General features: G+C 40.8%; 2 protein-coding genes across 2 annotated transcripts; one reads left to right on the forward strand and one right to left on the reverse strand.

Annotated features, from left to right (window-relative positions):
• The first annotated feature begins 5,141 nt into the window (after positions 1-5,141).
• On the forward strand, positions 5,142-14,928 carry LOC125374605. The gene is made up of 2 exons (XM_048385522.1): positions 5,142-5,251; positions 11,612-14,928. The coding sequence occupies exon 2, from the start codon at positions 11,662-11,664 to the stop codon at positions 14,692-14,694; it is 3,033 nt and encodes a 1,010-aa protein (XP_048241479.1). The 5' UTR covers positions 5,142-5,251; positions 11,612-11,661; the 3' UTR covers positions 14,695-14,928.
• A 3,055-nt stretch (positions 14,929-17,983) lies between these two features.
• Positions 17,984-21,497, reverse strand: LOC124146853. Its single transcript, XM_046517336.2, has 2 exons — positions 21,067-21,497; positions 17,984-19,413 (listed from the first exon to the last, which is right to left on the reverse strand). Exons 1-2 carry the CDS (start codon positions 21,282-21,284, stop codon positions 18,630-18,632), a joined length of 1,002 nt encoding a protein of 333 aa, XP_046373292.2. The 5' UTR covers positions 21,285-21,497; the 3' UTR covers positions 17,984-18,629.
• Between the last annotated feature and the right edge of the window lie 6,496 nt (positions 21,498-27,993).

Consider the following 27,993-nt stretch of genomic DNA (forward strand, 5'->3'; position numbering starts at 1 on the left):
TATCACGTATTCATTGTGCTCATAAGGATTTCATTACGTAGATTATTGTCATGTGTGGCTGTAAGAGCATTTTGAAACTTTAGCCCATGTTGAAGGCAGAGTAATAAATTATTAATAGACAGGATCCAACACTAAAAGCGTGTTGTGTTCAACGGGCGATGTACTGTAGTGCAGTTATATCACAGCGTGTCAGCTTAATGTGAGAGGAAAGTCCGATTTGATACAAGTCGTAGGCGCCTACTATTTCGATGAAACCCACGGGTACAGCAATGGTGCTGACAGGCCAGGAATATTAAAATCAAGGTGTATCTTGGATTCGAACCCATGGTAAGCGGATCCTGGCACGATTAAGGGAGGTAACTGAAGAGCGGGTTTTGACGCCTTAAACACTGCTTCCGACTAAGAAACTATGTAGAAATGGAGGGCGATTGGATATTCTGCGGATTTCTGACCTTAGGTTAATAAGATAAAGACGGTGGAGCATTCACGTTGAGTACTCGCTTTTCGGCTGGAACAATGCCGATGCGATGTTCAGTTTGAACTCATTCACTTTGAGTAACTGTCAGGTTCTTCAATCAATATATTTGTTTATTATCCATAAATTATGTCTACTTTGTCAACATATTTGTGAAAAGAAATCCAGATGAAATGATTCGTGTTTTTGAAGTATGATAGGATTTTTCTAGGAAATGGATTGTGTCCATATTAAGCTTAGATATAGTTTTGAAGCCATCATTTATTAATCCGGTGAATAGTCCTGAGTTATGTCCAGTGTGGTAACTGTACACGATGTAGAAGCGGACTGAAATAATAATGTATCTTAAATTAAAGCAACATTTTCTGAGTAAGAATGTATAATTTTGTGTAATTTTAGTGTACCCTTTCAAGGGCATATCCCCTTCAGTAGTCTAAGGTAGTAAGGGGCGGTCGGGTAGCCCAGTGGTTAAAGCGTTCGCTCGTCACGCCGAAGACCCGGGTTCGATTCCCGACATGGGTACAATGTGTGAAGCCAATTTCTGGTGTACCCCGCCGTGATATTGCTGGGATATTGCTAAAAGTGGCGTAAAACCATACTCACTCACTCACGCTAAACAATAATCAATCCAATTTCACATCTTATGAAGGATTAATCCTTGAGTCAGTCCCACACCATAATCTTAAAATTTATCAACACGGAATAACGGTTTTGGAATCTAGAATGTGTTGTCTGACAGTACCGAGCATTTGGGATAAATGAGTCCTCGTTTTCGTTTCATAATCATCATAAACAGTGGCTCAGACAGTACTATATACCTGGGCGGTTTTGCCAGTTATACACTACAGAGTGAGAAAATATTGCTAACGCCGCCTAACTGATGTATACAAGTATCATTATGTAATCGGTGGATAATACCAATGCCTGGAATGTCAACCACAGCGAAAACAGCTGAAACCCGTTTATCCGGACACTTGTGTTTTCTAAAATAGCGTCCGGATAAACGAGTGGACTCCATTGTTAACTGACGACAGTTACCTCCCCTACACAAAATACCGAGTACATTAAACAAACCCATGTGTATAACGCACAATTCAGTACGTTGTGTATCCAAAATCAACAAATCTGTACTTGATGTCTCACCATGACATTTTACGAGAAATATTTGTAGAGTTGAGTGTTGTTAGCCAACCCCTTGTTGGCCTAGTGGTTAAAGCCTTCGCTCGTCACGCCAAAGACCCGGGTTCGATTCCCTACATGGGTACAATGCGTGAAGCCCATTTCTGGTGTCCCCCGCCGTGATATTGCTGGAATGTTGCTAAAGGCGGCGTAAAACCATACTCACTCACTTGTAATCGCAGCCATATTGCAGCTGCTCGTGGCGATTGGCATCTGTTACACCATATACGGGAATGCCGTCGTCATGTTGGTTTCACAAATGTTGACACATTGTATATATGTTTAATCATGTTGACATGATCATCGTTCCATGGAATGAGTTAAAGAAAATTGTAAAACAACACAAACTGAATAATGAAACCGTCGAAAGTAATTCGAGACGAACTGAAACTACACGTAGGCGCTGACTGATATAGTTTGGAGATGCTTACATGTACGACGTGCCATTTTTCGTGTCTCTTCGTGATGCGGATCCTTACTGCATCTGTATACGTTTATGCCTCGCTATAGCGCCATGTGATCCTGGGCTGATCAGTGAAAGTTCATATTATCATAGCCTAAAAATCAAAACAAGACAATCGGTGTACCTTCCTTTTATCATGTATATACATCAAATCTGATTGTGCTCTTTCTGTGTGTGAACAATTGAAAAATAAAAAGAAATTTCAGACTTGTTTTTTTCTAGTTACTATGTACTACGTGAACTTATGTTCTTTGTTTAACGCCGCCCTTGGCAATATTCCAGCTATATTACGGCGGTCTGTAAATAATTGATTCTGGACCAGACAATCCAGTGATTGACATCCTGAGCATCGACCCACGCAATCGGGATCGAGTGAAGATTACGACGTTTGTAGCTTTTGTCTGTTTGTTTGTTGTTTAACCCCGAACTCAGCAGTATTCCAGCTATATGTCGGCGGTCTGTAAAAAATCTAGACTGGACCAGACAGTCCAGTGATTGATATCATCGATCCACGCATTTGAGATACGACGACATGCATCAACCAAGTCAGCGAGCCTGACCACCCGATCCCGTTAGTCGCCTCTTACGACAAGCATAGTCGCCTTTTACAGCAAGCATGTGTTGCTAGAGACCTTTTCTACCCCGGATCTTCACGGGTCGAACCAACAAATGAATTATGAAAAAAAATTACATGACCACACAAACACGTTATTGATGACACAAAAACAACGTCATCGAGCTTGACCACTTGATAGAGACTATTGTAATTAAGGCCGCACTCAGCAATAGTCCAGCTATATGGCGGCGGTCTGTAAATAATCGAGTCTGGACCAGACAATCCAATGATCGACATCATAATCATCGATGCACGCAATTGGGATCGATGACGTATATCAACCAAGTCAGTGACTTGCATCATTGTTTGTTTGTTTGTTGTTTAACGCCGCACTCAGCAATATTCCAGCTATCTGACGGCGGTCTGTAAATAATCGAGTCTGGATCAGACAATCCAGTGATCGACATCATAAGAATCGATGCACGCAATTTGGATAGGGTGACATGCATCATTGTTTGTTTGTTTGTTTGTTTAACGCCGCACTCAGCGATATTTCAGATATATGCTAGCTTTTTGACTGCGGCGTTAAACAACAAAGACACATTGTGTATATGAACTCAGAAGGTGATGGTAACGCTACCAACACAAGATGTAAATGTCATATCTTGCACTCTAGTTGCAACAAAATAACAATAAACATGTTTGCCTTTCACATGTCATCAAGTCATCTTTGGTTTTATACAGTCAAGTCCCGTTAATCCGACATTGTTGGTTGCATATGATTATGTCGGATTAACGAGTGTGTCGGATTAACGAGTGTGACGGATTAACGAGTGTGTCGGATTAACGAGTATGTCGGATAAACGAAATAAAGTAGCATCAACGCTCTTGATCGAAAATCGGACAACTACACGATAGATAACGATATAAACAATACAAAATACAAATGAAATATTCATATTGTACTTCGTTTCAACGTCGATAACCACATTGTAACAAATACATGTATCATGTTATATTGTTTTCAGTTATTCGTTCATCCATTTATTACATTCACTATACATGAAATTTATTTTTGTACTCACAAATAATTCAGTATCACGCCGTTCATGACTTTGTATATTACGATGATGTGATATGGGGTTTACGTCGCATTCAACATCACGGCACTGATATAGCGACATGGATGCACGTGTGTTTGTTTGTTTGTTGTTTGACGCGCCACAGCAATATTCCGTCGTCATGTAACTGGAATATTGCTGAGTGCGGCGTTAAACAACAAACGAACAAATCTGACCTGACTTACTTCGTATTGATTGATACCTACAGCGCGGATATATGGGCAATGTGTGGCAAACGATATTATTTTGTTCGTCACAATGAAAAGGAAGAGACAAGCTTCAGGGACTTGGTTGTATATTTTACGACCGCTTCAAAGTAATGCTCTGTTACAGAGATGGAAAATATGTGCCGTCATCGAACAGGTGAGGTGAAATTGGGTTTAACGTCGCGTCCACGATTATTGCACTTATATAGCGACGTGCATGCACGTGTGTGTGTGTGTGGCTGCTTGTACTAGTCCGGACTGATGCCGATTTATAGTGCTAGCCCACTGAGATATCATGCCGCAGTTTAACATGAATATCCCACTCAGACACAGTATACTGACTCCTTAATGCCGAGCGCCAGACAGGGTAACAACAAGTACCATCTTTTAACGTCTTTTGGTATGACGCGGCCGGGGATCCAACCCCGGACATTCCGCTCTCCGGGCGGACGCTCTACCACTAGACCACGGAGGCGGTCGTCAATAAATAAGAATAAAGTAATAAGAGAAAACGTGGTAAAAGTTTGTTTGTATTTCTTGTGTAACGCCGCACTTAGCAATATTCCAGCTCTGTGGCAGCGGTCTGTAAATAATCGAGTCTAGATCAGACAATCCAGTAATTGATATATTATGAGCATCGATCCACGCAATTTGGATAGATGACATGCATCAACCAAGTCAGCGAGCCTGACCACCCGATCCCGTCAGTCACCTCTGACAACAAGCATAGTCGCCTTTTACGGCAAGAATAGGTTGCTGAAGACCTATTCTATCCCGGATCATCACGGGTCCCACGCAGCTGGGATACGATGACATGCATCTACCAAGTCAGCGAGCCTGACCACCCGATCCCGTTAGTCGCCTCTTACGACAAGCATGTCCCCTCTAACGGCAAGCATGGGTTGCTGAAGACCTATTCTACCCCGGATCTTCATGGGTCGATGGACATTATGCCTTTGTAGAATGAATTCGCCATTTTAGTATATTCTTAATGCATGTCTGTACGTGGTAAGTTTTGTGGAAAGTTTCATCATAACTAAAAAGAAAGAAAAACACGGCCTGAAACAACAAGGTCAAAGAATCACATCGCGTTCATCTCACTTCTAAGGGAGATAACTGCTACCCGTAGAAAACATCGCACGTGCAGCTCATGGGAAACGTGATCTACGACGAGAAGGGAGGCATGTTAACAGGTTGACCAGGCCGAAGACCGCGAGAACGCGAGCCTTCAGCCGACACAGCCGTTAACTGGTAAGTATTCAAACCAGGTTGTTAATAATTTTCAGAGCTGTAATGAAATGTACGTCACAGTCTGTGTTTTAATGGACGTTCATCCACTCTTCTGCTTTCGAAGACGGAAACAAATATTAATTTAGTTCCCCCATTTCTTCTTATTTATTTATAGAATATATATCTGTTATCGAAATTACAACATTATTATTTATAATTTGTCCAACAGTTCTCAGCATTCGAGCATGTATCTGACGACACGTTTGCTGGTTAAGTATATGTTTTATTTGCAATTGGACCCAGTATAACGCAATGTTGCATTTAAAGCAGCCTGTGTTGACAGCCCACTGTCGTCGCGTGCGCTTTGTGAAAGGCCTTTGTGATTATGCATGTTTCGTTTCCGTATTGCCGCAAATTAGGCCTTCAAAACACGCCGGCGTGGAATTGACTGACGGCTGGCTACAACACTGTCCGAAAGTAGAAGCCTGTCCTCTGTTAGTGCAGAGTTGCAGAATTAGAAAAAAATTCAACCAGACCTCATAACTATGGTGGCCGAGAGGGGACATCGCTTTATCGCTCTCTCGCTTTCTCGTTCTATCGCTTTCTCGCGGTATAGCAATATTTCCTTTTGGCCACTATATGGGACGCATGTGTTATGTGTTTCTATACGATAAAAAGTATATACGTAAAACAACATTAATGAATTGTTAAACCTGACCTCAGTGGGCGGAGTCTGAGGTGGGTTTTAATCATAAAAGAGAGCTGAGATTTTTCCAGTCACATTTCAGATTATACATATGGATGGAATGTTGCCATTTTCTCACTATCTACTTAAACATAATTTAACAGTACAGACGTAGGGGCTTTTATAACAATCCACGGATTTCTGCGTACAAAAAGAATTTGATTGATTTATGGCGCTATTTAGGAGTTTTATTGGATCCCCCGCCACCAGGCCAAGTTATGAAAACAACAGCAAATAACACCGCTCATTAGCGCTGAGTAGTACGTACTTCCTTAATAACAATAGTGTTTTCCTAAAAAAACCACTCAGGTTATATCGATGTTTATTCTGTTGGCGGAGTAGATGTCATCAAAGTGGAAGTCCTCACCAAAGCAATGGTAATACTACCGGATGTCCATTATGTAATTTCTAGTTTTTGGATGACATATTGTTCTCAGTAACCGTAATGTGGAAGTAGATAGTTGATTGGTTTGCCGTCTTATCAACAGTCATTTCTGAGACATAAATGCAAAGTTTAATTAATTAAGTCTACTCTCATTTTTTGCATTTATGATTAACTCTAACGTTAATTTCAAGCTTTACAGAAGAGACTATTCAAAAGAAATTAAAGAACACCCGATTCCTTCATATGACTATGGTTAGTCATTCGAGAGAGCGATAGAGCGAGAAAGCGATATTTCCCATAATGCCGTATATTAAAACGGTTTTTGCTGATATTTAGTGAACCATTCCTGTAATTCTCACCGCTATTTCTGCCTCTTATAATTAGAATTTTTAAAATCCTTTTAGTAGATAAATATTTTGCAAATACATACATATTTTTTTCTCGATAAGTTTGTGAGTTTGTATATACACACATGTACACTTTCCTGTAGTATAGTAAATAAGCAAGATTCACAGACTACAACAGATTAGTCACTGTTCATATTTTCATTTTGTTCATAATAACCATATTTCATATTGTTATCAACTTTAACTATGTGACCACACTAATTATTATGGTTCTCCATATGTGTAATATACACAAGTACACATATCAACTGTGGTAAGGCCACGGTTATATCCCATTAGTTAGACGTCCCATTAGTTAGACGTCCCAATTGTTAGACAATTTTACCTAGGCTAAGAGGGATTATACCTACAGGTGTAATGGATCAGTCCTTATTAGATTAAAGTACTGAGTAGGGATAGGGGACTCACAGTTTAGGGAGTATATATGTTACAATTTCGTTTAATTAATCTAAACTACCTTACTCTCAGCACAGGTTCAATAGGCATGAGATTAACTATGTAAACTATGGAGTAGCTTAATTGTCTTACTGTATGATCAGTTGAAGGAGTTGAGTTGAGATTATCTAATCATCAAACAAATAAAAATGATCTTTGGGTACGTATCATTATCAGTATCGATGATGGCTGGTTTAAGGAAAGTAGAGTACATCACCTCTCGGCGTGGAAGTAAGCAGTTGATATCAGATGGATATATTTACAACAGAAACCGTGAGAGGCAAACACAGCCGACTGAACTACCTACTGCCACATGTTCACCCTAACATCTACAGATTCATTGAAGTCATCCAGAAAGTCGAGTTCAGTGAAAGGACTAAGGTGATGCAATTGAACTTTGGTGCGGCACCACGCTGCCGCAAGAGAATCTACAGAGAGACAGAGAACCGCCTGGTACGCCTCAAAGATCAGCTGCAGCAGGGTGACAAGTCTGCTATTGAGTATTTAGATGCTTGTGGACACTTCCTTCTTTAAAACTGTAAAAGTTATTAAATGTAAAGTTTACATTATCAAAAACTGTCAAAGTGTTGTTACAAACTGTATAAAATTTATCAAATGTAAAGTGTCATTAAATGTGAAGTATAATATTAAACTATCTATTTAAAGCTGCTTTGCTTTGTTTGTCAGATCTTATCTGGACTATTCCATTTTAAAGTCTGAGGTAACAAGCATAAGGATTAGTGTGCACTCAACCGTTTAAAGTGTTGTTATAAGCTGTCTAACTATTGGGACGTCTAACTAATGGGAGGACACCAAGGCCACAGCAATGGGGGCAATGGGGTAGCCCAGTGGTTAAAGCGTTCGCTCGTCAAGCCGAAGACCCAGTTCGATTCCCCACATGGGTACAATGTGTGAAGCCCATTTCTGGTGTTCCCCGCCGTGATATTACTGGATTATTGTTAAAAGCGACGTGAAACCATTCTCACTCACTCACAGCGGTGTTTATCAAATTACTATATGCAAGTACATATACTTGTAGATTTGCACAAGACAATAGACACAATTCAAGTTAAACATAAATCAAATGTAAAAAAGAATATTTACGGGCAACAGTATGACACACTGTAACATCATATACTACCGAAAACAAGTAACAGAACACCCACAATTATAAGATTGTATTTTTGCAAAACAATCAGCCATGACAAATTAACCATAGTCTTCTTAACGTCTTTTGAAAAGTATATATGTATATTTTAACCTGATTTATTTGGAGGGTATTGCCATGATCTGCCACGCGCTTTCGGCGTGATGGTCATATACAACTCAGTAGGGCCGTAAATCAATTAATTACATTTTACGCAAAATTCTGTGGATTGTTTTAAAATCACTTACGTCTGTACAGTTAAATTATGTTTTAAGTAAACAGTTCAACATTCCCTCCCAATTGCAGCAGATATCACAGGCGGCTCTTATAGCTTTGTGGTCAAGAAGGTATATTGCGTAACCGCGATAGAGCGAGAAAGCGAGGAAGCAATAGAGCGAGAAAGCGAGAAAGCGATGTCCCCTCTCGGCCACCATACATAACTGGCTGCTTGAAAATCTTGCCAGTGTTGTCAAAAGTCGCCCGTCCTTCGTGAAATTAGCCCGAAACGGTGTGTGTGGTGGTGGTAGTGGTGGTGGTGGTGGTGGTCGTCCCTTTGAATTCGTTATAACCGTAGTTTACTGTATTTCATATAATTACTGAACTTAACCGATCCGATTTTTATTCATATGCCGTTCGGAGTTGTCATTAAATACATCCAGTCGTTCCAAAAGGCAGAGTTTTGTCCCCGCAGGCAATACTGGTATATGTTTGTAATATGGAACGGTTGATTTAATCTATAAAGAAAACTCTTAACAGCTAATTCTTGGAATGATTGCATGAGCGATGTAAACCTTAACCATCAAGGTTAGAATTGCGGTTACCCGAGTCTGAAGTTCCGCCCCTTTCACAAAGCAACCGCAGCCCGATTTTAATTTGGTGTGTTGCAATCTTAAGGCTGTATGACATAGCGTGCTGAATCCATTACTCGATATGCTGTTATAACTACTTTCCATCTTTTAATTTTTGGCGTGATTTCTATTACAATTTGTTTATGCTGATTTTTAGTCCGGGTGTTACTACATGTACTTTGAACGACACAACATATACATTCACAATGGACAACAGATATCGACTCAATCTTACATATATTTCCTCACACCCTTATATTATACTATAAAAGGGGGGCACAGTCGTCTAAGGCATTGGACACGCCAGCAACCTATGATTGTGGGCTCGAATCCAGGTTCGCCCCGATTATGTTTCTAGGTTTGTCAGCACCATACCCGTGCTCGTTTACTGAAGTGGTAAACGTCTAAGACCTGCATCACATCGGGCTTTCCTCCCACATTAAGCTGACACGCCGCGATATAACTGGAACACTCTTCAAAGCGGCGTTAAACATAACTCACTCACACTCACTGAGATACCAATGCAAGCATATGTTTCCCAATCGGGAAATTGCCATTCGGTTAAATGCTACTAAATATGCATTTAGCATTTAAGTAGTGAGACGGCTTTCGGGGTTACAATAGGTCCTGTCATTATACTGGAAATGCATTTATCGTCTTCATAATGTCAGCTATAGGGACGAGACTCTAATCTGGTATGAGCTTTCAGTGGGCATGTGGAGGTAATGGGATGAACACTGGAAACACATGGCGGTATACTATGTAATAATTACAAGGGCCGTCTAGACATGTGGTAAATGCGTTGTTTCCTTTTTCATTTATTTGCAAACTCTTTCAAATTTTAAAATGTCATCAATTAGATCAGTATTGATTAGCAGATTTTCCCAGACAGATTGAAAGTTAATCTTAGTGTTCTCAGTGTGTGACTGATATATGGCTTAGAAATCAAAACGACCTTTGAAGATCTGGGCTAGAATAGATCTTCAGCAACCGCAACTTCAGCTTGCCGTAAAAGGCGACTATGCTTGTCGTAAGAGGCGACTAACGGGATCGGGTGGTCGGGCTCGCTGACTTGGTTGATGCTTGTCATCGTATCCCTATTGCGTGGATCGATGCTCATGATATCAATCACTGGATTGTCTGGTCCAAACTCGGTTATTTACAGACCGCTGTCTTATAGCTGTAATATTGCTGAGTGCGGCGTTAAACATAAACGAACAAAGCAATCAAAACTGTATATCAATTTTTTAACTTATCCTATTTCACAATGTCCATTTCTTTTTTCTTCTGCGATCCCGTGTAAGGGTGCTTGAACAGTTTCCAGGCTCTAAAAAAACATTTCACACGAACACTTTCCAGCAACAATGTGGCAGGGGTAATCACGAGATCAGTGAGTGAGTGAGTTAAGTTTAGCGTCACATGACGGCAATATTTCAGCCATATCGTGACGAGACAAAATTTGACATTAATAACATATATTTAAACTGTCTAAAAGTCTGTCGCAGAAGGACAGTATAATAACTAGAATATCACAGATTTACGTACAACTAGTTTGAGAGCATGTAAAAATAGATAACTAACTTACCATTCAACAAGACAATATAAAAACGGACTATAGATCGCCACCAACTGAAGGTAGATCACAATGCTGGGGTCAATGGGGACTTACAGTACTTTTGCTACCTGCATGGACCCCAGCCGGATTTAAATCATCCCTTCAGTTGTTAGCGATGGCTGACAAATTTAGCCAAACATTAAAATAACACTATTATTGCAATATGCTACTATTAAAAACGTAGAAATAAATATACTTTGAAAGACGTGGTCTTGCATACCGTCTCAGGGGGACAATATTTTAACACTTCTTTAACCCCCTTCGATGATATAGCCAGTAACAATCTCAGTTACTGATTTATTCGATCAATTATAAAAGTGAATTTATTTATTTCCGAAACATAGCAATCAAAATTTAGGAAATCAATTCTATTTCCTTTAAAAACACAAAATTAATGGGTACTTACCTGGTTAAAAAGATCCTTCATAGCTGAAACTTTGAAATACTTATCCCTTGTGATGGAAAAATCAATGCAGTCATGTGTTCGGGTGAATTGTTTTTTTGAGGCTTGAAACTCTGTTCAAGCACGTTTCCACATAGTGTCGAAGAAAGAAAAAAGTCATAGTGTGAGATAGGATATGTATATAAATATACAATTTATTATAAAAAAATCATTATCATATTCAATGATATATACAATATGTTCATAGCAGTTTTAAGGAATATGACTGTGGTTAAATACAAATAATTAGTTTAGCTAATTTGTGTTTGTTTTTAATGCAGCTTGTTAGGTGAGCATCTGTGACTGTGGTATTCTTGTTAATTGTGATGAGTAATGTATATATTTCTCTACTTTTAGGCGTGGAACAAATTTGTGACATCCTCATCATCACTGACAATCTTTCCACGATGGATTCAGAATCTTTCAAAAGTGTGATTGTCTGTGGACAGTGTGGAGAATGGTTTGGAGATACGTTATCCCAAGTCCAGCACATGACCACGCACACCTTCACAACGACAGCAAGCAGCTCAGTTGGGACCAAGATGGCCCTGGACTTCTTGCAGAGATGCGACAGAGATGCCTCTCGACAGAGTGAGTATGACCATGCTGATGCTGCAGATGAATTCTCCTTTGATAAGGGTAGCCTGACTGCAGATGACACTTCATCTAATAAAGAGAATGAGACTGAAGCTGACAACCAGGCTGCGCCCCCTCATCAGAGGGACAGACTGCATATTTATGGAGAATGGGGAGAATCTCTTGATGATTACATACATTGTGATACTCACTGGAAGCAGGTTCATTCTGAAAATGACTACACTCCTTCTTCAGCTCGAGAACATGAAATGGACAAAATGCCATGTTCAGCTCGAGAACATGAAATGGACAAAATGGGTAGCCATTGGTCACATTTATGTAGAGATGGGGCATGTGACTCTATTCACTTTGAGCAGCCTCATGAGAACTGCGAGGACCTGAGCGGATCTGAAATGGGGATGCAAGAACATTCAAGAGTTCTGTGCTCAGGCACAGCTGAGGATTCTCAGGATGCAGAGTCGGAGTCATCAGATGTGGAACATGCGTGTAATGAAGGCATGTGTACAATTGAACACCCGTCTGATGCCACACCATGTGAAGTGGAGGCCATGAGTCCTGTAAAAAGATCCTCAGGTGCAAATGGGGATGAATCAATAGCTAGTACAAAATGCAAGATAGATTGTGATACACTAGGAAGTATTGTATATGAATCTAAATTCTACGAGTCAAATAGTAGAGATGAAAACACCGGAAAAGGAAATGCATCAAATATTAAACAGAATGTTCGTCAGGGCAAGATGAAAGTGTATTTGAATACAGAGCTTGGCAAGAGAAAATATGGTAGAGGGGAGGGGAGTAGTTACTGCGCAGGCAGTATGAATAGAAATGGATCTCTGTGGGATGATGGCTCTAGGACAAATCACACACGAAGTAGCAGTGTGACTGAGACTGTGAGGTCTGTGAATGCAGGGAGCCGCCCTGAGCCTTCCATGGAAGATTGTCTTGGAGTAAAAGACTTGAACCGTATTACAATGCAAGATGGGCATGTTGAACATTCAGCAGACATTCAGGCTGTGATGGTACTTGATAATCAAGGCAGGAAGTACCCTCCTGATAAAATGCCTGGAACTCGGTCACGTTCTTTCTATCAGGATACCTTAGAGCAGTCTGAGGGATTCAGGAGGACTTCAGATACTGCCTCAAGCACAGTGGACATTTCACAATACCAAACCGTGACAGACACGCAGAACTTAAGCCACAGTTTAATGGTTGGTTTTAATTCTTCTTCTGGTGCAGAGTCAATGTCCAATACACATTTTGCAACTGATATGAATCACAACAAAAAGTCATTTCCGGGACAATTTATAGAAAGTAGAAATCAATTCTCTGATGAGCATGAAAGAACTTCAAGCCCAAGAAAATGTAAGAACAGAGACAACAACCTTGATAATTTATCATTTATCTTAAAAAAGAACAAAAATTGCAAAAGTTACAGTATTCATAAGGCGCAATTTATGGAGGAGACTCGCACAGGACTACCTTTGTCTGAAAACAGAGAACAGCAGTATGGTTACGACATTAATGAAACAAAAGACTATAACCTTAAAAGACACGTTTCTGACTCTTCATTATTGTTTGAGAACAAACACAGTGATTTCATTTACAGCAGCGTGAAACTGTCCAACCATTTGAACCATCAGAACTACCTGCCTATTGAGCAGCATTCTCCAGAAGGGACAAGATCAGGTAACAGTTGTACAACACAGTCTCTCAGTGGAGTGTTGAACCACAGGTGTAGCGTTTGTGGGGAGAGGTTTGAAGATGCTCGGGATCTACAGAAACACCTGATCTCTCACACACAACAGTGTAATGTTTGTGGTGAAGGTTTTGTCGAGTTGGAAAATCTCAATGCACATTTAGACATGCATCCGAAGGATGCTGATGAAGACAATGGGGATGAAGGCAAGGATGAGGAGGATCTTCAGCATCAGTTGTCAGGTGATGTAGATGCAACTGACCATGCAATCAAACACCGTGAACTTGATTATGATCAGGGATGTGCTGTAAAGGATCCACCGAAAAAGAGTTACAGGTGTGAAATATGCTCAAAATTATTTGTTGCTAAACAGACTCTTCGTATTCATATGAATATTCATCTTGGCAGACGATCAACATGTCCTGTGTGCAAGCAGACATTCTCTACAAAGTGGTCTCAGAAGAGACATGCTGACAAGTACCATAATAAAGTGAAAGTTTGTGAAAAGTCTTTTTCGTCACCAAATAGTTTAAATATTTATAAAGCTAGTAAAGACTTTATTCAACAAGACGACGATAATTCTTTTACGTGTGAGGTGTGTAAACGGGCGTTTTTGTCAATAAAGAGCCTCAACAACCATTCTAGGACACACCGAAATAGGGTGGAGGAACTGCAGCAGTATATGAAGACCTTCAGATGCAAGGAATGTGGTCAGATGTACTGCAGACAAGAGAGCTTAATCGCTCACATGAATGTACATGGTGACAAGTACATGCATTCTTGTGAGTCGTGTTTTGTTGGATTTTCTACCCTCATGGAGTTGGACTCTCACATGCAACAACACAACAATGTAGACGAAACGTTAAACATTTGCTCCATTTGTGGAAGAGGATTTGATCTTCATACAACGTTGATACAGCATGTGCAACAGTGCAGGAGCTCCCAACAGGATACACGTCGAGAACTGAATCCACCCGTTTGTGGTATGGTATTTGAAGATATTAAGGTGATGGAGAGCGACAAAGAAAAAAAGTTTCAGTGTCCTGTTTGCAGTAAAAAGTACTTGAGAAGGAAATCTTTGAGACATCATATGAAGATGAAAAAACACTTAGCCTCCGAGCGATTGTTTGGAAGTGGCTGTCATTAAAGCTGTGTTGAAGCCAGTCTCTGGTCTTTAGAAACCTTCTATTAATATACATGATGCTGTCTAGCACTGAAATAATGCAGTGTGTGTATATCTCTTGGGAGTCATGGGCCTTTCAGATTTTCTTCTTTTTGCATATTTGTTAAATATACAAATGTGAAAAGTATGTTTTTCACTTGAATGTTTTTCATTTTGTTAAGGTTTAGGCTCACCTTGTTATTTTGTCCATATTTTTTTTGAGTTAATATTTAAAGTTAATTAGTTGTAGGAGGTTGACAGAACTTGATTTGTAAAATCACAGCACACGGATTTATCTGAGATTCCATACTAGGTGCCCTGGGCAGATAAATGGGGAAAAACTGTTAAAAACTGTTGTTTTTTTAACTTACTAATTTTCATACGTTTTGGGGAATTTAGACATTTTAAATTATTTTTTTCAATTTGTGCTCTCATTTATTGCAACTTGGAACTAAACATTGGCCTCTGAGGAGGTCACTGCATGTCCTGTGTGCTGGTTACTGATTCCTGCCTACTGTAGTTGTTTTTCTCAAAACGAAATAATTACAATTACCATGAATATATTCAACAATTTATTGAAGTGTGTTTGCCCTTCTGTAATAAAAAGTGCCAAAAATGTTTGAAAACAGATCTGAAATGCTCTCTTTGAATTTCAACATACAGTTATGGAATTTGACCCACCAAAAAAGTTGCAAAAACAAGAGGTCACTCTGACATATCACTCAAGACCTAGTTTGAATTCCTTAGATGGTGGTAAACCCCATTTTTGGTGTCCACAATGAACATAAAGATGTAAAAAACAAACTGCTTTACTTATGTAGCAGACCCGTGACGACCCGGGGTGGAATATGTCTTCAGCAACCCATGCCTGTCGTAAAAGGCGACTATGGGGATCTGATGGACAGGCTCGCTGACTTGGTTGATGTATGTCATCGTATCCCAATTGCGTGGATCCATGCTCATAATGTCAATCACTGGTTTGTCTGGTCCAGACTCGATTTATGCCCAGTCGTCTAAGGCGCCGCGATTCGCCGTGCAGAGTTGCACGCGCGAAACCTATGATTGTGGGTTCGAATCCCCGTTCGCTGCGTTTGTTTCTAGGTTTGTCAGCACCATACCCGTGCTCGTGGGTTTCACCGAAGTGGTAAACGTTTGAGACCTGCATCACATCGAGCTTTCCTCCCACATTAAGCTAACACGCCTTGATATAACTGGTATACTGTTAAAAGTGGCGTTAAACCCAACTCACTCACTCTCAGTAGATGATTGTTTCAACTTGATGATTGGGCCTCCCAACAGCTATGACCTAGATAACTTGTAATGTTTAGGTGAGTGAGTATGGCTTTACGCTACTTTTAGCAATATTCCAGCAATATTATGACTGGGGACACCAGAAATGGGCTTCACACATTGTACCCATGTGGGGAATCGAACCAGGGTCTTCGGCGTCACGAGCGAACGCTTTAACCACTAGGCTACCCCACCGCCCCTGTAATGGTTTGGTAGTTTTTTTAGTTGACAGTCAGTCTCGGTTTTATCCATTCTTATGCATAGATTGAATAAAGTTGAGCCTCTGTACTTTTGGTATTTTGAGGTTTGCAGTAATTATTCATTGTGATGAAATCTATTTGTACTATTGAATTATTCTTTTTTTGCATCGGTATAGAGGGACCAAGTATTTACTTATTTATTTACATGTTACAATGAAAACAAGTAGACTCTTTCAAAAACATATATCAGTAACTCAGTAATATTATTTATTTTGAGTTGTTTACACATATTTATTAAGTTGTCAATAAACTATTGCTATTACATCTAGATGTGTTTGATTCCTTACTAAATTCTAGTGACATCATCCTCGATTATCCAGTTTAAGACCCATTCTCTGTCAGTTTCGTTTGAGTCGAACAGCACAAGGCTAAAAATACCCAGCCAGTCATATGAAACTAACGAGCGAGAGTAATTCCGTGCTAAGTTAAAGAGCAGCGATGGAGGTGGTGACATCAATGCCGAAACGAAGCTATGGTGGGGAATGGGGGTCTCTCTCTCTCTCTCTCTCTCTCTCTCTCCCAAACACTCACTCACCCACCCACTCACCGACTCACCAACCCACTCACTCACTCCCTCACTCACCCACCCACCCACTCACTCACTCACTCACTCACTCACTCACTCACTCACTCACTCACTCACTCACTCGCCCACCCACCCACTCACCCACTCACTCACTCACCCACCCACCTGCTCACCCACTCACTCACTCACTCACTCACCAACTCACCCACTCACCCACCCACTCACTCACCCACCCACATGCTTTCCGTCGCTATATAAGTGCAATCATATTGAAAGGGACATTAAACCCCATTTCAACTCACCACATCATAGAGGTCTAGAAATCATCAAATGTTCACGAAAACAAAGCTGACATCGTTTAAATACCAAATGTAATCGGAATACGCGATGGTGTTTTTTTCTTGGTTTGTTAGGACCATACCCGTGCTCATGGGTTTCACCAAAGTTGTAAACGTCTAAGACATGCATCCCTTCCGGCTTTCCTTACACATTAATCAGGCACGCCGCGATATAACTATAATACTGTTCAAAGCGGCGTAAACGCCGATAACGCTGTGTGTAAGCTGGCAAGTTCTGTCGCTACACAGCCGTCATGGCAAGAAACTTATGGACATAATTACGTCCACACATTAACATATAGTTAATACATAGCTGACTAGGGCGTATTAGCTATGCATAAATATAATACTCTACCATATGCCCCAGAAGGTACCGTAGTCATATTGGGGATAAGGATTTTAAGGAGATTAATAAGCATTAAGAACAACAATGAGATTTGCGGGGGTTGGTTTGACTTAGTCTAACAATAAACAGATTGGAATGTTAACAAACATAGAGTTGGGTTTAACGCCGCTTTTAACAGTGTTCCAGTTATATCACGGCGTGTCCGCTTAATGTGGGAGGAAAGCCCGAAGTTATGCAGGCCTCAGACGTTTACCACTTCGGTGAAACCCACGAGTACGGATATTGTGCTGATAAACCCAGAAACATATTCGGGGAGAACCGAGATTCGAACCCACAATCATAGGTTTCTGGTTTGTGCCCAAGGGACGCAACTCTGCACAGCGAATCGTGGCGCCTTAGACGAAAGGGCCACCCGTGCCCCCCACAATACACAGATTGGATTGAGCAGAGCGGAGGACCAAATTAGTTAACAAACATTCCAAATTTTTAAAGAAAACACATATATGTCTAAGAGTGAAATATTTATTATTTTCAGGAAAACAAACTATTTTACAACATAAACTACTAATTCAGAATCAACATGGAAAGGATCTCTGTAGCCCTGCACACAGATGCTACCATACCGCCAGCATCAGCAGCCTCTCATCGTTTACTTCTGGTTCAGAAATTTGTCGAAAATGAAATAAGTTTGAGAGGGGCTCATATAACATATGCACTATTAAGTGATTTCATTGTTTGAATCATGATTCACGGGGGCAACTCAGATATTCCACGAAATGCGAAAATCCGAAACTCCAAAACGAAAGTAAGAAATGTAATGACAGATTTTCGTGTTCAAAACATTTGCTTCGAAACATATATAAGAACACCCGCAGTATTGTGGCAAATGAAACCAAGGAATATGGAAACAGGGTAATTTGATTTTCCCGAATTGCTCGAAGTATCTGTAAACCTTATGAAAGCACCCACATACGTACTATCTTTATCTATAATTAATAAAAAAACGGAAAATAAGGTACAATTTCATAAATCAAATTTGAACTGAAATGTTCAAATTCTAACAGACACCACATATATAGTATTTTACTACACAAATTCTGTGAAACTATACTCAGCTCATGGACACTTTCTCGAAAAGAAATAGGGCAGTGAACTAAATTTCAAAATTGATGCATTTGCTGAAATCTGTCCATCTCTTCATCAGATTCGGAGTCAGATTCCGCTAGAGCCGCCCCGAGGCCTCTGGTTAACAAGATCCACCTTCTCCTCTTCTCCCATATTGGTACCTCAGCCATTCGCTCGTCCTGCTTCTTTTTGAGAATATCCAGCTTTTCATAAAACGTCCGAAGCCTCATTTCAATCGGGGGTTTCTTGATGGGCACAAGTGGGGGACAAATTAGCTCTTCTTCTACAGGAGACGTAACAGAATGACGAAAGTCTTTGGGTTTGATCGGAACTAGTTCGGGGATTGTTTGGGATATTCCTGGAGCGGGGCCTTCGAAGAGATCACAAGGACGATGCCGACTTGAAAGATTGCCCAGGCGTTCAATCGTATGGAAGCCACTTCCCCGTGGGCGCGCCCATCTTTCCGCAACTAGGTGTGGATCACAGTCGTCTGTGGCTACTGACAATAATCGGGAAATCTTTTTGCTGAAGGAGTGTTCTGGATCATAGTTTTTATCGATATCATCTTCCAGTTCCTCAACCTGTTTGTCACGAAGCCTCTTCAGGAAAATCTCGGCTCTGTCGTGGTTGTTCAAGGTAGGTTTACGGGCCTGGAGAAGCTTGATTTGAGCTTTAGTGAATTTGGGCACAAAGGGTTTCTTCCCATTGCTGCTCTCTGCTTGTTCGTCCTCGGAGCTGCTGTGTGCGGACGGGGCGGTGTGAGCTTTTCGCAGTCTCCGTCTAAACACGCAAGGGCCTTTGACCATGCCTTGAATAAGTCTGTGAAAACAAAATAGTTACGTTTGTAAAGTACATATTTCTGTAGGACATGGTGGTCCGGTCACACATTCGCTGTGCAGAGTAAAGCAGGCTTACCAGACACCTATGATCGTGGGTTTGAATCCCAGTCGTCCTGATTATGTTTCTGGGTTTGTCAGCACCAACTCGTGCTCGTGGGTTTCACTGAAGTCGTACTCGTTTAGGACATACGTTACTTCGGTCTTTCCTCCCACATAACAATTATAGGTCGTGATATTGAACTGAAATACTGTTCAAGTATTTAAACAGCTCACTCACCTACCCCATATTGCAATAATGTGCAATTTGATATGCAATCCTTTATGTGTTTCGGGGGCACGGTTGGCCCAGTCGCCTAAGGCGTCGCGATTCGCTGTGCAGAGTTGTGTCCCTTGGGCACGCCAGAAACCTATTATAGGGGTTCGAATTCGATTCTCCCCGATTAAGTTTCTAGGTTTGTGTGCACCATACCCGTGCTCGTGGGTTTCACCGAAGTGGTAAACGTCTGAGGCCTGCATCACTTCGGGCTTTCCTCCCACAATAAGCTGACACGCCGTGATATAACTGGACTACTGTTAAAAGCGGCGTTAAACCCAACTCACTCACTCACTTTATGTGTTTCGTAAGAGGTGACCCATTGTGAATTCCAGGCTGAAAATGTCCCCAGTACCTCGTGTTCATCGTAATACCCAAATAAAAGGTGAGCTGAGGTGAAATGTGTTTTAACGTCGCGTGCAAGTTCATTGCACTTATATAACGACATCTCATGCACGGGTATGTGTGGCTGTTTGAACTAGTCCGGATTAATGCCGATTTTATAGTGCTAGCCCACTGATTATACCATGCCGCAGTGTAACATGAGTACACCACTCAGACACATTATACTGACTTCGGTCGACCAGTTCTTGACCCAGACAGGGTAACAAAACAGTACCATCTTTCAACGTCTTTTTGTATGACGCGACAGAGGATCGAACACCGACCTTCTGCTCTCCGGGCAGACGCTCTATCACTAGACCACGGAGGCGGTCCAAATAAAATGGAGAACGAATGGTCACAATGACTACGTTGTCATCTGGCTGATTTTGTACCAACGTACACCGATTGCGATTGGGGATTGTTTCCTTCTCTATTCTTATTATTGGCTTCAACACACATTCAAGCACTCATTGTGATATTTGGACACAAACTTTGAAGATCGATGAAATGTTAAAATTTAAGGGGGTCTGCATCATTATTGCTCCAAATCCATATTAATCGATTACCATGACATGCTGAATAATATGTATAATAAACTCATTCAAGTACTGCGGTAGTTACAAGTGATAGAGTGTTGCTTTCACCTACTCGACCGTTTCCATTTACAAAATGTCTCGCTTTTGTATTCATAGAAAGAGTTTAATAGTGGACACAAAACTTTGAATAGGTACAGTCAACACCCTATTAATCACAAAAGGAATCCTGTATACATCAGTTACATAAATCAAGTCTCTCATTAACAATAGTGGTGATTAAAACGGCTCTTTGATTTAAATTTTGATAATTATTGTTATGCGCTATCCTCTATCCAACTTCATTATTAACGGAATTGAAAGTACCATTATTCATAGGATTCCTCATCATACATAATCTTACTCTGTATACGCTGGGACTTGGTTGGATTCACATAACTGCAACTGTTTTAAGAAGCCGTATGTGTCGATTTTGTCCTTGTCCAGAAGCTCCATGAGAAACTTCTTCTCTCGATCAAAGCTGGCCAGCTGCTTTCTCAGCTTCAGCCCGGCCAGGTTGTTCCTGTTGTTCAGCTCCCGGAACGCTCTGTTGAAGGGGCCGCGTGAAGACGACACTTCCATGGTGAAACAGTGGTAATAAGATAGGAGAAATACCACAACCCTGCATAACACCTCGTTGGTGCTAAAATAGTTCCATTACTCCGTTGGACACTCAGATGCTGGTTGTTTGAGTAAGTATTGCTTTAAACGAAAAGCGATCACATAGTTCTTATGTCATGTCCGTCCAAGTCATTTTCTCTGTGTCATTAGGCGTCTCCTAAGTGGTGGAGACGGTCTGTTTTGATGTTTAAGATTTCGGCAGACGGAAACCCTGCCTATGTTTGGAGACGACCAATCAAAACCGTTTCACTGTTACTAGCCTAACATTCAGAAGGTCATAACAAACCTTGTGTCATGCAAAGTCGGGATATACATGCACAAATGATCCAGGTTCAAACAATACATAAAGACTCTAATCGCATTACTCCTGATATAGCGCCATTATGAGGAGCAATGGTTTGTCTGTGATATGTAACACATAGGCTGCGTGTATAAGTGTATTAATGGCTTATCGGGATTACGTACGCTGCTCACTAGAGTCGGAACGATTGTTGATTATCGGATTGCATCATCGCTTATGAATCGTTGAGGATAAACGTAGTTCCATATTATGTGGTGGGCCATGACCTACAGACATATTCATGACTCACTTGTGTATATACGTACTTGTTCTCGTCGCTATATCGGTGACATAATGCCGATGCAACGTTAGATTTTAACTCACTCACTCACCTAAAGACATTACACTAACATTGCGCTTACTGAATCCCACTTCAGCAACCCCTTGGGCATTGCTGGCTAGAACTGGTCCCTAGAAAGAGATAACGTATTGGATGTGTGGGCAGGCTGTCATCGTTCAATGACGGAGGGGAATGTTGCTGACAATATCAACCACCGGGATGCCTGGTGTAGACGTGTTTATGTACAGACCCCCGTTATACAGCTGGGATATTCCAGGCTGCGGCGCTAAACAGCCGAACAACCAAACAAAGAAAAAACCCGCAAAAAAACAAACCACTTCTCCGTCCGTTTGTTGCTTCAGTTTCCTACGTGCACTTGTCAAATTGCCTTTGTCTTGTGTGTGAAACACTGGTGCTCCCCTTGACCAAGGGGACACGGGTGGCCCAGTCGTCTAAGGCGCCGCGATTCGCTGTGCAGAGTTGCGTCCCCTGGACACGCCAGAAACCTATGATTGTGGGTTCGAATCCCGGTTCACCCCGATTATGTTTCTAGGTTTTTCAGCACCATACCCGTGCTCGTGGGTTTCACCGAAGTGGTAAACGTCTGAGACATGCATCACTTCGGGCTTTCCTCCCACATTAAGCTGACACGCCGTGATATAACTGGAATAATGTTAAAAGCGGCGTTAAACCCAACTCACTCACTCACTATTCAAATATAAACCATAAATATTGTGCGCTGCCTCCTACCAATTTGGATCACAGCTTTCAAATCATCATGGATGCTGTCGAAGCATATTCTAAAACATGAGTCAAAAGAGAAGAGGAACTTATTGAGTGGCTTTCAATGTTGGTCACGTCTGGGCGTGATGTTGCAATTGGTGAGATGCATCACTGAAAAGAGGGAACAGAATTGGAATAATCCCATTCGTCCCAGCTAGCTGCCACCCAGAGTCTGACTTCCCTACAAACCACTATCCACATGATTGTTTAACAAGAGGGATGTCTTCAACTTTCCAATAGTCAACTTTCCCAAATGTCAACCGATATTAGTGCAGCTCCAGCGTTTGGTGTCTACATTTCACAACATTTTAGATACAATGGTCTTTCTATGAAGATTTCAACGGGAGTAAGCTGACACGCCGTGATATAACTGGAATAATGTTAAAAGCGGCGTTAAACCCAACTCACTCACTCACCCCTTGACCAAATCACAGGACGTGCATGTTGTATCATCTCCCTAATTTACGAAGTTGATACGGACTAGTCTAAGCGGGCCAAATGGCTTGCTACGCTAGTTTTAGTCCATTATGCCAAACACTATTTAAAAGTATATGCCAAACACTATTTAAGGGTCTTCTAACTCACATTTTATGAAATACACAGATGGCCTCACGGTTACAATTTCACACAGTAAAAACAACGTCTAGATTGAGGATGCTAGATTCAGACGGGACGGAGACGCCCGGTCCTTAACGTTTTTTGAGTAGTATACTAAGAAGTAGGATAAATGTGTTTCTTCAAGCAGATAACTTTTATGAATTTTCAGGAAAGCTGTGAAATCTTATAGAATTATTATGCCGAATATCAAAGTTGTACTGATGTGAGGTGCGAGGTGAAATGGGATTTAACGTCGCGTCCAAGATTATTGCACTTACACAGCGACGTGTGTGTGTGTGTGTGTGTGGCTGCTTGTCCTAGTCCGGACTGATGTCGAGTTGTAGTACGCAGGTGTTCGCGAAAAGGGTTAATCGAGACTGGTTATTCTCAGGCGTTGATGTTTGATGTTTCCTTGGTTCCTGGAACTTAACTGAGGGGCAAAAGAAAGTATACCTAGTTTGTTTTTATGTAATTGAAAATTCAAAAATTGTTGTTAAATTTGATTATGTCTTTTTAACCATCACTCATTCCTGCAACAGTTTATAAAAAGTAATCTGTGGCTGGTTAATTGTTTCTATACATATACTGGTTCAATGAAGCCATGGGTTAGAAATGAATTTGCAACGTCACCGCATGATCCCTATAATGTTTGAAATGTGGTAAAACTACCGAAAAAAGCAAATTTATTGATTTTCAAAGATAAGATGACTAATATACCCACCAGCTGTTATGTACTATGCGAAATATCAATTTTTAAAATGTTTTTAACTTAATAATATGTTTAAAAAAATAAAACCTTGTAGAAGTATACTGACTAAGCGCCAGTACAGGTTATGGATATAATATCCCTAACTTAAGATATTTTCAATTGAAAATCAAACATATAGTAGAATCAACTGAAAGGTATAGTTTCTTTTGCCCATGAGTTTATATAATTCTTCAGCGATGCGCGCTTGTCAGTGATGCACAGGAACAGGAGCCTTATGTTCTGGTGTCATCTGCAGCCGGGGGGCACGGGTGGCCCAGTCGCCTAAGGCGCCGCGATTCGCTGTGCAGAGTTGCGTCCCTTGGGCACGCCAGAAACCTATGATTGTGGGTTCGAATCCCGGTTCGCCCCGATTATGTTTCTAGGTTTGTCAGCACCATACCCGTGCTCGTGGGTTTCACCGAACTGGTAAACATCTGAGACCTGCATCACTTCGGGCTTTCCTCCCACATTAAGCTGACACGCCGTGATATAACTGGAATACTGTTAAAAGCGGCGTTAAACCAAACTCACTCACTCACTCATCTGCAGCCGGTATATTTTTCATTTCCGTTCACTCTTCGGGATCAACGGATTCCAGGCTGCGTCTTTATTGTATTTCCAGCTTCCACGGCGTTGTTGGTGTAATAGATGAAACTCATGTACAGATTATTGTCTGTTATTTGTTTGAATATTTTTTTATATTTACCTGACATTTTTCCAACCTTGATTTGGAAACACATGTATGTCGATTGTTGAAAGGCTGTGGGTGGGCATAGCCATAATCTGATAGGTCAAAAATCAGGATTATCTATGCCATCGTTGGGTCACAGCTCTGTCATTTATAGAAAAAAGCTTTTCTGTCTCAATATGTTACATATTTTACAACAATGTATTTTTATAAATCTGTCTATATGTGACTTTGTCAGTTATTACCGTGGGGTATGAATCTAATGTCTGTCACGACAGAGCTATTGTATAAGGACAATTTATTTTTCAATAGTGCAGTAACATTGATATGAAACTAATGTTGTATAATGATATAGATGTGTGTTATATGTGGATCGATTATACCTATCAAGATTAGGACAGTGGTAAGTAAGGCATATCTAAAACGGATTTAGCTGGGGTTATATATCGGGATGATTATCCTCGGCCCCTTTCCACATAGCGATCTTAGTGCGAAGACGATCGTAACTCCCATGCTTTCACATAGACTTAACACTGTTGTAGTGCTAAGACGATCGTAACTCCCATACTTTAACATAGGCTTAACACTGTTGTAGTGCTAAGACGATAGTAGCTCCCATACTTTACCATAGACTTAACACTGTTGTAGCACTAAGGCGATCGTAACTCCGATGCTTTCACATAGACTTAACACTGTTGTATTGCTAAGACGATCTTAACTCCTATATTTTAACATAGACTGACCACTGTTGTAGTGCTAAGACGATCGTAACTCCCATACTTTAACATAGGCTTAACACTGTTGTAGCACTAAGGCGATCGTAACTCCCATGCTTTAACATTGACGTATCACTGTTGTAGCACTAAGGCGATCGTAATTCCCATGCTTTAACACTGACGTAACACTGTTGTAGCACTAAGACGATCGTAACTCCCATGCTTTAACATTGACGTAACACTGTTGTAGCACTAAGACGATCGTAACTCCCGTGCTTTAACATTGACGTAACACTGTTGTAGCACTAAGACGATCGTAACTCCCATGCTTTAACATTGACGTAACACTGTTGTAGCACTAAGACGATCGTAACTCCCGTGCTTTCACATTGACGTAACACTGTTGTAGCACTAAGACGATCGTAACTCCCATGCTTTAACATTGACGTAACACTGTTGTAGCACTAAGACGATCGTAACTCCCATGCTTTAACATTGACGTAACACTGTTGTAGCACTAAGACGATCGTAACTCCCATGCTTTAACATTGACGTAACACTGTTGTAGCACTTAGACGATCGTAACTCCCATGCTTTAACATTGACGTAACACTGTTGTAGCACTAAGACGATCGTAACTCCCATGCTTTAACATTAACGTAACACTGTTGTAGCACTAAGACGATCGTAACTCCCATGCTTTAACATTGACGTAACATTGTTGCAGCACTAAGACGATCGTAACTCCCATGCTTTAACATTAACGTAACACTGTTGTAGCACTAAGACGATCGTAACTCCCATGCTTTAACATTGACGTAACACTGTTGTAGCACTAAGACTGGGTTGGAGAACACCCGTTTCTGGAGTTAAAAACAAGACTCAAAAACGTAAAATGCTTCGCGGAAAAACGCACGTGAAATCCGTGATTCGAAGTCCAGCTGTGGCTTCGAAATCCATGTACTAATCAGTCGAGCCTGGGTTGTCAAAAGGGCAACATATCCATTATTCCCGGTAAGGGATGTATTGTTGGGCTCGGCTCAAAGCTGATCTTGGTTAGGTCAGACTGTTGTCAGATGGGCAACAGGAGAAACTAGTCCCAGTAAGGGACCTTGAATTAATGTTTAACAGAAACAACTGTTAGAAAAAGCAAACAACTCCATTGTTTGGGAGACGATTGTAAATACATTTGTAAATACTTGTGGGATAATTAAAGGTGTAAAAGTTAATTTTGTCTTTTCATTTTGGATGGTTAACGAATCATCACTTCATTTATTGGTAGCAGAGCGTGGTTTGATTTGAAAATGAGTTTCTGAAGTAATTTGAAACTGTTTGATATTGTTATCACTAAGTTGAACTGAAGTCAAGCCTCAAAGGCAGTATTTGAGTTTAAAAGCACTTTTGTTTAGGCTGTTAAAATGTCCTATTTGGATTATGTGGAATATGTTCCCAATGAGCATAGAGCTCAAGGGATAGATGAGCACGATATCGGCCAGATAATTCGTGGTTTAAAACATCAAAAGGCAAAAGCTAAAACAGCCTTTACAAAAGCAAAAAATCGTCTGTGTAGTTTAGTTGAGGATCAAGATGAACCATCCCGTCAAGCGGTACGAGATGGTATTGATCAGGTCAATTCATTACAGGTTGAGGCAATAGATATCATGGTTAAATTATCAAGTGCTTATGATAGTATTGACGAAAAACAAAATGTCAGAAAGACTGATTATGAAATTTCCTGTATGGAAGATGAAGCAGCTGAAGCTGTTGGTGATGCACAGGAATATTTAGATAGTTCTCGCAGTCGAAAAAATGCATCTAGTCATAAATCTACAGCCAGTCGTAGATCAAATACTGTACAATCACACAAATCACAAGCACATGAGGGTTCGTCTCAAAGGAGACCACCACGTGACCATGAACTGGAAACACGTGTTCTGTCTCAAAGGCAACAAACACATGAGTCAATACCTAACTTAAACGCACATGATAATGGTTCTTCTCACAGAAGAAATGAACGTGCGTCAAATCATGAGGTCAAACAATCTAGAGATTCGGAAAGGTCAGGGTATGACACTGCTGAACGTTGTCTTAGAAATGACTATGTAAATTATAGCACAGCCATCGGCAATGACATGTGGAAGCAGTTAAAGCGTGTATCCATTCCAGTCTTTTCAGGAAATGTAAAAACTTATGAAAGCTGGAAAGCTGCTTTCATGACGTGCATTGATATGGCTCCTGCTACCCCCGAATACAAACTTCTCCAGTTACGTCAATATCTATCAGGTGAAGCTCTTAAAGTTGTTGAAAGCTTGGGACATAGTGCTGTTGCATATGATGTCGCCCTAGAGCGACTTGATAGGAAATATGGCGGTAAGAGACGTCAGATTGCCATTCAGTTAGATCAGTTAAGCAATTTCAAACCCATTCGTGAAGGTCAAGCACATGATGTCGAATTATTTGCAGACATCTTAGACATTGCAGTGGTGAATTTGCGAGAGCAGGATAGGGTAGAGGAGTT

This window comes from Haliotis rufescens, unplaced genomic scaffold (genome assembly GCF_023055435.1).
Source record: "Haliotis rufescens isolate VD_foot unplaced genomic scaffold, xgHalRufe1.0.p SCAF_6, whole genome shotgun sequence".
Taxonomy (NCBI): domain Eukaryota; kingdom Metazoa; phylum Mollusca; class Gastropoda; order Lepetellida; family Haliotidae; genus Haliotis; species Haliotis rufescens.